General features: G+C 38.3%; 1 protein-coding gene across 3 annotated transcripts in view; it reads left to right on the forward strand.

The window, feature by feature from the left end:
- GNAS (GNAS complex locus) overlaps window positions 1-12,546 on the forward strand; it is a 156,951-nt gene that overhangs the window by 58,168 nt on the left and 86,237 nt on the right. For 2 of the 3 annotated variants that reach the window (XM_086761083.1, XM_086761084.1), the window contains exon 2: window positions 2,959-3,031. In XM_086761083.1, coding sequence (XP_086617209.1) covers window positions 2,959-3,031 — 73 coding nt within the window. Of the gene's footprint in view, window positions 1-2,607; window positions 2,629-2,958; window positions 3,032-12,546 lie in introns of those variants that run through there. The other variant, XM_086761085.1, reaches the window with a different exon arrangement.

The following is a 12,546-nucleotide window of genomic DNA, read 5'->3' on the forward strand; positions in this document are numbered from 1 at the left end:
GTAACGGCGGTGTCGCGCGTTTGGCGGGAGGGGAGCGTTGGTAGGTTGGTTTCGGGTGTTATTTCAGCCGTTAATTTCGGTGACCCGCCTGTGTCATGTTTGCCAGGAGATACGTTTAGAAATGCAGGTTATGGCTTCAAGGAAGGGGAAGGTCCAAAAGTCGGAATCGGAGAGAACAAAAAAATGTTTGTCAAGACTCGTTATTTCGAAGTATTTTAAAGGGGTTGTTTTAACATAAGATGCAGTGATGAGATCTCGGTTGTTTTGGGCACACCGAGGGACCACTTGTGCACGTTATGCAGGGGTTTTAGCGTGGAGCAGCGGCTAGGCCTCGGTGAGCCGACTGGGTTCTGGTGTGAAACAACTGTAATTGTGGGGGAAAAAAAAATTGAAGATTGTAAATTTGGAAGTGCACTCTTACCAGTAAAATCTTTCAAACAGTGATTTAAAGAAAGAGGCTTAACATAAATGGAGAGTGACTGGGACTCCAGCAGCACCTGCAGCGCTGAGGAGCCTGCCAGGGCTCCCGCAGAAATCTTTTAACAGGATAATTTGGACTTCAGCTCTTGTGGAATCTCTTGGACTTACAGATTTGAAGCTGAACATTGTGTAGAAGCCATTTATCATCAGATGGGTTATTTTCATCAGAGGCAGAATTTCAGAGAAAAGAAACGTGACGGGCTTGCCTGGATTTTCTTTCTGTTTTCTTTAGTTTTGGTGTCTGAAAAATAGTTTAGATACTTGTAAATGAAAATTTGTGGGCGTTTAGTGATGTCTGTAGAGTCATTTGTGTGTGTGTTTTAAAGTGATAGTTCAGCTGTTGCAGTTTCTAACCGTAGCTGTCATGAATTGTGGACAGTGTAACACAAACTCGCTGGTGAAAACTAAAAAAGCTCACGTCCGTCTTACGATGTTACATTTACATTGTAAGACATGTGAAATAAAAAAACCCAAGTACTTTGAAAGCGTTCTTAATATTTTCACATTGTAGTAAAATAACAAGAGAGAAGAGCTGCTGAATAGTCTAATGGGCTTATGCTGCTGTTTGTAGGCCCCACCGCTACACGTGCTTGGCCCCTCTGCCACGAGCAGACTCACTGAAATTAGTGGAACTCTCCTTGGTGGTGAAGTTAAATGTATGCATAATTGTTGGTAAGAATAGAGCCTTAATGAGTAGCCAGATATAGAAATAAACGTATTCAGAAATTCATTTTGGTTCACTGGTGTTGTATCTGATCTGGAGAACCCAGATATGTCAGTACCAAACTGTATGTGTTTACAGCAAAAGCAACAACTGTCTCCTCCCGTTCTTGGGCTAACTGAAGTAAAGGTTTTGTCTCCCAATGCTTGTAATTATAAGATGTGATTTAGAGTTACAGCTGATATTTTGTTGTTAGTTATTCTGAATGGAAATATAACTAAAGCATATACTGCTTTTCTTGAATAATTCTTAGTTGTGAAGAGGACTCAGTCTCAATCTTACCCTTAGATTCTCATTCTTGATTAGTTTTGCCACCTGTCTTCATTGCATGATGCAGTATGCCTGAAGAGACAGAGTATGTATGTTATAAAATAGTAGTTTAGGGGAGAAATGGTGCTTGCATAAAGAGCTGTAGATAAAAACTACTTTCTAAATGCTTATAAAACATCAGTGAGCAAGGAGAAGAAAAAGGAGTAAGGCTCTGGTATAAAGGTGACAAAAAGATGCAATCAGGTTTTATGGAGAGAAGAGCAGGACTATTAGGAATTTACGAGGGAGAAGGAAAGGGAGGGAGAAAGCAGAGGAGAACATGTCTGTCGGAAAATGAACTTAGACATATAACTGCTAAAATACAGTTTTGAACATGAGGCTCAAAATGGAGGCTTGTGCTGTGAGTGTGTGCTAGCAGGGACCTGGCATCCGATAAACGCAAACTGTACTTCTGTGCCCGTTCTGCCACAGACATACGTTTTCTGTTGTTGAGACATAGGTTAATGAGAGGAATAAACAAGTAGCCAGAAGGTACAAAGGGGAGTCTTTCTAAATTTTGCCAGGTTATGTTACTGCTTCTGCTAAAATGTGTTTACTTGATGTAGAAAGCTACTGATCTGGCAGTGTGGAGCAGCTCAATTAAATGCTGCTGTTCAAGTCTCTTCAGCGTGTGTGGAAAAACAGGTACTATGGGCAGATGGGTTGTCGTGTGCACTGGCATCCGTGCAGCACAGCAGAAATAGCATACATCTACTTATGGAAACTGGAGTGGAGTGGTGTTTTTGTAGTGCAGGTGTATAAGGGAATCAGAGCAGGTCTGCGGGGGGCTGTTTGGAGCATGCAGTCTCAAAAAGTGGTCTTTGCGTCTCATTGCAAACGTGATTGATTTGGAACATGTAGAGAGGGTGGGAGGTTGCTTACACGACACAAATTAGAGGAGGTTTCTGTAGCTTTGTGGGTGGAGGCTGAAAGGGGATGCCTTTCTTTTTCCGATGTGAGTATCCATGTATTTTATTTCATGTGATTTATGTTACAATCTTTTAACTGGGTGATGGTAACTGCAGCCGAACTTAAAATATTTTAAGGATCTGACAAAGATGCTTCAGTTCCCTATGAACTTCAGTCAGTCTTTCTTTCCGACGTATAGAAGTGACAAGGCAAGCAGATTTTGACGTTCCCTATCTTGTTCTCTGTAATGTGTTGCAGTTGTTCTTTTTCCTTCCAAACCGTGTAATCTGCTTTTAACGTTGACACTGGAAAAATGGACAGTGAAATGATCCAAGATTCAACTCTGACACATGACTTGAGCTGGGCATTTATTTTTAGCTACAACTGAAGTTTCCAGTGGCAATTATTTCTTTTTCTTTCACTTCTCACTCTTGCACTGAGAAAACCAACTTTCTTTATTTTACCCTGAAGAAAAAATCCTGGTGCGTCCCTTCATCACTCATGCTTTCTTCTGAAATTGATTTACTTTCATTTTCTAGGTGCTGGTGAATCCGGTAAAAGCACAATAGTCAAACAGATGAGGATCTTGCATGTGAATGGATTTAATGCTGAGTAAGTGCATTTGTTTTTTTTCTCACTTTACAACCTACCTTATGTCTGTGCGCTGCACAGTAGTTATTGCTGTTGTTTTATATGTTGGTATATTTTTTTCTTGCTGCTGTTTTATGATCTCTAGAATTTGAATGTGTATTTTTAGATGAGATTAATAGAAATTAACTTGAAGAAGTCATGCACCAATAGTAAGTAAGAGCTGATGGTATAAAATGATTGATATCAAGGTTCAGTGTAGCTGATTTGATTAAGGCTGAAGTTTTGTGGGGGTTTTTTTTTTTTCAGACTGCAGTTTCTTTCACAACATGGCTGACACTGATTTACCTCTGCTATAGCACATTGATTCATACTGCTGTAAACATGCCTTCTGTTAGTGTACAAAATGAATGCAGTTTTCTTTATTTAGAGCATGTAAAGATTTTGTTTCAGTCTCCTCGCAAAATTAGACTGTACTATGAATTTGGGGGCTAATAGGTCAGACTTTCTTCTCTTCTGTTGTGTTTTCTTGTCCAGATGTTTGTGTTAAATTATATTTCTAAAAGCTTTTATTGTTTACACTTAAAATCTGTTCAATTATTTGATAGCTGTTAGGAGGGGAATGGCATTACCTTAGGGGAAACAGAAATATATTATTTTGTCTAAGAAAGATTTATGTTTGGTCACTTTTCATCTAAGGAGGAGGAAGAGACTCTTCTGCATGTTAGTTTACACGTACAGGCATCTTTGTGTGTGTGTGTATACCAGAACCTGCTAAATTAATTCTAATTAAGGTGTTGGAAATTCAGACCTTATTCTCTCTGTTTAATTTTTTTTTTTTAGATTATATTACTGGTTTTATCTTTTTTGTTTTCAAACATAATCTTTTTGTGTTAGCATCCTCTTTTTTGTATTAGCTTCTAGTCAGCATCATCTATTTTGTGAGTCTTGCCTTTTTGGGAAGATTAAGCTTTCACTAGTCTTTCAGTAGTTAATTCTTTAGTGAGAATGTCTGAGCTAAATGTTTAGCCAGGGAGCCCGGACATTGCTTTTTTACTAATCCCCAAATGCTAGTTCAGGATAAGGTACTGAAGAAGGTTCAGACTGATTCATAATAAATTACTTCTCTGCTACATGTTTTTAGCTCCTCTTTGTAGGGAATATTTGTTTTATCCAAGATAATTCTTTTTCATAAGTACTCAGTCCTGCATTCTGTTACTGCTGAGTTGTCTCCATTACTTTGGCTGCTCTTGTTACTAGAGACCTCTTAAAAGACTTCTGTGACTTAAGAGATTTGCATGAGTTGACTTTGCTGTAGCAGCTCTCAACATTAGATGCTTAGTAGAATGTTCGTCAATGAAAGTGGAAGTCAAGGATCCCTGGCCCTTCAAAAGTACCAATCCATTTAACCAACACAGTTCTGAGTTTTCTAGGCACACAGATGCTCTTAAAGGGATGATGCTGATGTGTGATAAATGGTGTGCTATATGGGTTAATAACCTTCTCAACCCTGCAAGCTGCATACCCAAATTTGTGCAAAACTAGGAGCCCAGAGACCCATTACACAAAGCCTGCAGAGCTTGGGGAGGGACTGGGACACGCTCTGGGATTTGCAACGGTGGTGCGTTCCTCAGCTTCTGTGTTGTAGGTGGGGACTGAGCTGAGCGTGCGGCTGGATTCCAGGGCAACATGGCAAATTTGGCCTTGGGAGCCTCTGCTGGCTTCTGCCTTCTCGTAGCAAGGGATTTGGATTACCTAGCAGCCCTACGCCAGCGCAGCCTTGCTGCCAATCATAAAGCATACCCCAGTGTGGCAGCCCTGCTTGAATTGCTGGGGAGCTGCATGCAGCTCAAGAGCCGTGGGTTGCTCGCCCCATGGCATATTGTTTTGCAGTCAGTCCTGCGTGCTTGTCCTTTTGTGGGTAATGTATATTGGTACGCTCAGGTACATAAAAATCCAATTTAAAAGTGGGTATATATAAACTGTACAAGAAGTAAGTTATAATGTACCTAGTTGTAGGTTTTTGTTGCCAAAAATAATTAGTAGATCATAACGTACACTTTACATGTGGGAGAGAGCTGTTTTTAGTGTTTTGAGGTTCTTTGAGGTCCTTAAATAGCTTGTATTATCTTCAAAGTAACTGCTCCCTACGTTGTCCTGCTTTCTATGCTATCCTTTTTGCCTGATTCATTCGCTTTCTGCACTACTTTGTGGAAAAATGATTTGGGATTCAGCTAATGAAGGACAGCATGGAGGTTTTTTGGAAGGGTAGGAAAAGTAAAGCAGTGCTTCTCTTAATGTTCTTATCAGTCGTTCTAGAATGTAAACTTGTTTGCGGACACCACCAGTGTTGATGTGATGAGTAACAGCAGAGAGGTTGTGAAAACTGTAGTATGCTGGAGATGAGGAGACATTTTTTTAATGTTAGTGTCCATGTACATAACTGTAGTTTCAAATTATTTCTGTTAGTGTGGTTCATTCATGCGACTTGAAAGAAATCCAGTTTAAAGTCCTGTCTAAAACTTGTCTGCCTTTGATTTGGTTGCCCTGTGATAATTGATGTTTGAAGTAGAGAGGTTACCTGTTATGAAAGATGTCTAATGTGCTACGAATCAAAATTTTTTCTTTAGTGTTACACAAAATGCTCTTCTTCGTTCCTGGTGACTAAACAGGATATCCAGTGCTAAGTGCACTGTCTTCCTTCAGTGAGTGTGGGAATTTTTTATTTATTTCGGTTTTAGGATTCTGCCCCTGAATAAAGGAAGGGACAGTTGTCATGTGCATTTAGGTGAATTGGCCTCACATAGAGTTGTAGTATTTAATGAGGTGAAATCTGTGTAGTCCTACAAAACTAGAATAATTTCCTTTGGGACTCCAATCCTTGATCACTTTAGCTAATTAATTATTTGAGGAGTTGTATGGAATCAAGTGTTCCAGGTAATTAATGTGCTTAATAGTTAACAATGCTAAGGTGGATTTGAAGGTGGTTAAAGTTCTAGCCAAGTTAACTACAGTAAAGATGGTTTAAAATTTTTTCAGTGTTCCTTTTGTAATCTATAGTTGAGTTAGAGACAGAAATTTTGTTGTTGTTGTTTTTCCTGTTGTGAAGGTGGTGTGTGGGAAGTAACAGCGCTGTGGAATTGGTAAGTGGAGTAGAATATTTGGAGGAGCAAGGCATGGTCTACAGCACAGGTTTTTCTGGGTGGAGTTTTTGGAAGGGCTTAGTCTGCTTCCAGCTCATTCAGGATGGCTTCAGTTGACCGTGCTATCGACTGACGTCTTCCTACAGCAATTTCATAAATAATGGGAGTGTGGCTTCCCGACAGTATTCTTCCAGTGTGCCTCATCTTTAACATGGAAGAGCTGCCTTTTAAGCATAATGAAGACTCCATATCAAGCAGATTTTCTACTTGCTGCATTACTGCCAACAACAGAGCCCCTTGTGATGTAGAAAGAGTTTAAATTTGGCTTGTAATAGCAGGAAGCCTGTGCCTTCCCTTCCTTTCCTTCCCTCCCTCCTCAACACTTAAACTGTCTTTTCGTGAGGCTGTTCCAGAGGAGTAGTTCTCTGCTGTTCCATACTGCATTTTGTGTGCGCCCACTGATAAAGTGAGGCTGAAACTTTCTCTTTTTGACTGTGTGGAAGTTCCGATGCCAATCTATATGTGCCAGAAAGGATTAAATGTAGGAAAGGGAGGAGATGAGAAGTAAGGAATGTAGCTGGGTGAATTAATGTAAATGTATACTTCAGGTTGAAGAGGGGTAAAAAAACCCCACAACTCTTCTGTGTAACCTTGGGACTGGGATTCTTTACTTCTAAGACGGTGGCCTTTCACTGACTTCTTTTTTTAAAGTAATCTTTCCCCTTTGTGATCACTATGGATTTGACTAATGGACTCTAAGGAGAGGGTCATTGTCATGTACGATTTTGGAAAGTGGGAAGTTGGCAAGGGTGATAGATAATTTTGAAGTGTCATGGGAAAAGCTGGGACAAGCAGAAATATTTAGATAGAAATAAATTATTGAAATGTAACTTAGGAAATCCACTACAGGAATGTGCCTTTGTGATTAGTAAGTTTGGACGGTATTTATGATTCAGAAAGTCTTGAAGTATAGGGAATTTCAGGTAACACTGCTCAGCCTCAGTTTCCCAAATTATGTTGTATAATGATGACATCGTTTCTTAAACTAATATGTTGAAGTGTTGCATAGGAGTTTGTGTGTTCATGAAACATGTTAATGAGGATGACAGAAGCAGAAACTGAATAGCTTTATTTTCAAGACTTAGATGACAAATTGTATTTGCATTTCTCATGTAGTGTTAAAAATTATTTTCTCTTAGTGGGGAGGTTGAGAAAACTGAGTCAGCCTCTTAAATGTCTGGAACTTTTTCTCTTTTCTCATCTAGATTTAGTAGTTTGTGAGAAAGAAAAAGTAATCATTGATACTTTCTAATCTTTTCCTTATACATCTCATCCACCAAAAGTTGAACTGCAGTACCACCATTATTTCACATAAACCAGTTAATGAAGTTACCTAGTCACACTGGTCAGTGTCAGTCGCTTTTGTGACTGAAATGACTTCTGTCTCAGTAACTTTACCCTTCTGCTATCTGATACTGTGTTTTGTTTGTAACTTTGGTCATCTTATGTGTGTGATTTTATAGAAGGGAAGTTAAAGTGAGGGGAAAAAAAGTGAGAGTGAGAAAAAAAGGATAGTATTTGTAACAAAATCTTTTAAAATAATGAATTCCCTCTTAATGGCTTATGTTAGCTTTTCTACACAAATGTTATTGCTCTGTTTTTACAGTTCCTTTAGATCTGTGTACCAATACCATGTTTTTAGAACGGTCACATCAGTTCCTTGCCAGGAAGCAAACTGAATTTATTGTATTTTACTCAACAAAAATATTTTTTTCCTGGTGTTTGAGTTACATTGAAAATTGAAGAGCAGGCAGGGCTGGGTTTTTTTTTTTTTTCTTTCTTTGCATCACGATGTGTGTTGAGAGGCTTCTGCAGATTTGAGGCAGAGAGCTTTTTTTTTTTTTTTTTTTTTTTCCCCCCCCCCTGTTCCAGCGCACAGACGGGGTGTTACTGTATTGGAAAAGTTGTGTGTACATGTCTGTTAAAGACTATGAAAAGTTCCATTGCATCTGAAGAACTAGTTATGGGTTTTGATAGAAATTTGTGCCACAGGACGTACAGTGAAGGTGTGGGTGGAGAGGGGAGGAGGATATATATTTGTCTATTTTAGGTCTTGTCCTGAGAACCAACACAGTTGTATGATTGGGTTTTGTCAAGAGACAAGAATATACCAACAGTGAATAAATACTATGATGAAGAACTGAATACTGCATATAGCTTGTAAAAGTTTATGCAAGTTAAATATAACTGTCTTCCATCAGCTTGGAAGAAATGGGAGGTAATATGTGGTGATGTTAAACAACCTAAGCAAACAAGAAATTCCTTAATTGTTAGGATACTTAATGTTGTGTTTACGTGCTTGACATTATCTTTTCTTCGGAAATACTTTTATTTCTACAAAGGGGAAAATTCCATTCTGTGAAAAAGTAAACCTCTGTGAAACAGCATTAATACTTTGTTATGTTATAAAGAAATAAGGAAAAAAAGTTACCAATTTTTGAGTCTTTCCAGTTCATTGTGATATCTTGCCCTAAAATATGAGACATTCTCTAATAGGAACACGTGCAAATGTTTTTCATTTAAATCTATGACTCAGGTGTGTTTTTTAAATACTGTAAGATGAGCATTCAGAAAATTCTGATAGTTTCTAATACCTAAGCTGGGCCTTACTTGGCAAAGAGTATTAACGTACTGTGGTGCTGAATATTCTTATAGTCAGTGGAATAACTCCTATGCATTGCTCAGAGGCATTCTGAAATCAAGCCATTGAAATATTTCCGTCTGCAAGTGAAGTGAACTTTTTCTTTTCAGGGTGCAAAATGATGTTATTTAGATTCCTGAAAGTATTACAGAAAAGTAATGTATGAAGGACTCTAATAGTTTGAAAAGCTGGTTAGTTCTATCTGTTTTTAGATGCTCGTGGTAGGCTCAGGCTAAGCATAAGTGGAGAGATGACAACACGATACGATATTGAAAGAAAGCATAGACGTTCATTTTTACATTGTGCTTTATTTTCAACTGCCTATTTTGTGTGTTTGCTTTTTCAAGAAACTCTCTTACTTAGGGAAAAGAAGGAAAGTGAGAATTGTATATAAAAATGTCTTAATTTTTATAATGGCGTGGGAAACAAGATGTTGCTCATAGCAGAACATGCATCTTATCCGTATTTACTTGTTGGTGGGAAATATTGAATTCCCCTAGCAAAGCAGTATTTAAACTGCCAGTTCTGTGTTGTTGCACGCTGAGAGCTCTCTGTCCTCCTTACTGTTCCTGGCCTTGCAACTTGACATTTGTGCTTTCAGTTAAATAGTTCAGTTTTCTGATTAGGGGGAAAAAAAAAAAAAAAAAGAAAAAGAAAAAAAAAATCACCAACAGCAAAAACCAGCAGTAAACGCGTCCCTTAAGCTATGTCTGCATATGTTGCAGACATGGTTTGGCATATAAAAGGACTGGCCAAAAATATGGCAGTGGTTTTATTTGTTTTGAGGTTTAAATTTCACAAAAGCTTTTTAAGTATGCATAGGCGGCTATCAGCCTAGTAGAAAGCTTTATAGTTAGAGTTGTAGAGAGCTTGGAGGGCAATGGCTATGAATAGTAGAATAAGCATGAGTGATGTAATCTGAGAAGGGAAAGAGAGACAGAAGAGAGTTTAAGATTTAACTATGTGGAAAACATTGTGAATGGGTCTGGGAGGATTTTGACTTTTGGTGGTAGATGTGGGATTTTACCCATTAGTTTTGATAACAACAATGACATTGAAATAAACCCTGTTTTACAGAATTTGCAAATTTTCTTTTAGCTTCTCAAAACAGAAAATAAACTGTTCTGTGGGTAGCTGAGCTGATGAAATATAATTTCTGTAACTTGGTCTGTGTCTCCCAAATCTTTTCTGCAGTAGTCCCTCCTACTCCCCTACAGCATCTGCAGTTCCTTTCCGCGGTATTCGTAGCTTTCCAGGTACCTCCTGTTTCCTCCAACCGGTACAGTCCTCGTTCTAGTCCAGGGCCCTGATGTCCCCTGCAACACCGACCCCTAAATACTCTTGGATCATCCTGTCCTTTATCTTCATTTTTTTTCCTGCTTTTCTTGCTACCTGGACAAAAGTCAGCATGTGCTGCGGCTGGTGTAGATCTACATCTCTTCCTGCTTTTCCTCACTGGAGCACTAATTTTGGTCTCTCTTGTACTCAGCCTCTGATTATCATTTCTGGAAATTAATCTCTGCAACAGCCACCCTCCTTCAAGTTTGGTTGAAGTTGAAAAACAGTATCAGAGAGAGTGAGACTGAGAGAAAACTGCTAGAAAAAGTCCTACTCTTCCTCAGTTCACTCAGAATATTTTTTTACAGTATTTTCTCTCTGCACATACATGAGTTAAAGTGGAAGTGGTGTGTTTTTCTCCGTTTTCTTACCTTAAGCAAACATCTACTAGTATAAGCCAATGTATCATATTCTATTCGACTTGTTATTTAATAAATCACAAACTGTATTAAATACCCTCAAAAAATTTAGATAACTTCAAAAATATAAATCTGTATGAAGAATATTAAATATATATCTATATTCCACACTTCACTGTCCTTTCTGGAAAAAAATCAGTGTATCAGGTTTTCCCAAACTGTTCTCAAGAATTAGACCTGCGGAGTGATTACCTTTCTCTAGCTAGTGTCACAGAATCTATACTATGTAAATAATTTTCTTCGGGAGTATTTCACTAGATTTCTTCTTGTCCAGTGTATTTTGGATGGGCAGCCTGGGTAGTACTCTGACTTTCCCAGTAGAAAATGAGTTTACTGATTTATCCAGATGGATGCTTGAATTTCTTTATGTATGAACGGAGTACTTCTTATCATCATAAGCTCATGGAAGGTTACCTTTCTGATATTAAAACTGTACCTTCACATTATTGCGGTTCCTGAAAATTCCTCTTACTTCATTACATAGCTACATTTTATCTGTTGCCAGTCTTTCCAGCTGGGGAATTTTTTTTCAATTTCATTATGTTAAAGCCTAGTGTGTTTGTGCCATAAGATATATTTTATTATTAATAAATGCTGTGCCTTTCTCAGCTCCTTCTAGCGATCTAGATGTGAGTGTTATTTCTTGTTCCTGTTTCTTAGGTTGCTGGGCTTCCTGTGTTGTTATGGTCTCTGTGGGATAGGTTCAGTAAGAGTGAAGATGTGTTCTGTCATTTCTCTTCTCTTGTGCTGGGGGAGCAGGTTTGTGGCATTCTGAGGGATTTTTTTTTTAAATGAGAAACACTACTCTTGTTCTAGTTTTGTAAGCATCCTTTCCAAGTGTCTCCTAGATCAAGGCAGGCATAGCTAATGCTTTGAAGTATAATCCAGCAGGCAGATTTGTCTCTTATCTTCATTTTTAGATAAATCATGCATTTGTGTACTAGCGTTGCCCAAGTCCCGTCTCTGATGACGAGCTGCGATACACAAATTGTTCGGCTTAATCTTGGTCATTCAAAGCTCTCAGGTTGAAATGAAGGAATTTGCACTGATGAGCGGGTTTTCTTTTTTTTTGTTTTGTTTTTTTAATGTAACTTGAATCCTGATGTTGAAAATAATATGCCCTCTATTTTACTTTGGCAATTCAATCTTGAGTTCCTAGTAAATAAAAGAGTATTTAGGATACAGTGCAAGTGTAGCTGCACCAGCTTTAATAGTTACTTCTACAACTGTACTCGAATGTAAACATGCAGTTAATTAGAATTACTTGTTTACAGCTGAGCTTGCTTGCTTAGAAACAGCAATACATTGAGGTTAAGGGGCAAAATTATCCACTTTTTGAGGAGTGTAGTAGAGGAATGTCTTGATGACATGTTCTGTTTTAAGGTGTTTGCTACTGCAAGAGCACGAGAAGGCTTGTGACCTTCTCTATTAGCTACCTGTTGCTGACTGTATTCTCCAAAGGGCTATTTAATAAGTCATTGTGTTTGCTTGTCTTTTTAGTTAAAGCACCAGAAAATAATAATCTCTCCCAGCTGCACCCTAGTAGTCTCCCAAGAGTGGTGGGTGAGCTAATGGAGTAGGCAGAGGTGTGCGGTATTTCCTTCTGAGGTTTAGTGTGGTCCCAGTAGACGGTACATTTAGCCTTGAGTGGCAACCTCACAGCTAGCCGGGGGATTTACTATTGCTGCCTTAATCATCATGATTTAAATGCTCTTTTCTTGTCTGTAGGTCTACGTGCATTGATACACTTTTGTTTCCTTCAAGTTAAGACATTTATATTCTATTTTGCCAGTACAATTATCTATATAGTATAAATGTTCATATTAATTAGAAAATGTTGCAAGGAAATGGGTGTCAGTGAAGTAGGTTTTTTTTTCTTAAGTTTGTAAAGAGAAAGGATGCCTTGCTCATATCTTGCTCGATTTTTTTTTTTTTAAT

The sequence above is a fragment of the Chlamydotis macqueenii genome, chromosome 16, assembly GCF_036417535.1.
Source record: "Chlamydotis macqueenii isolate bChlMac1 chromosome 16, bChlMac1.mat, whole genome shotgun sequence".
NCBI lineage: Eukaryota > Metazoa > Chordata > Aves > Otidiformes > Otididae > Chlamydotis > Chlamydotis macqueenii.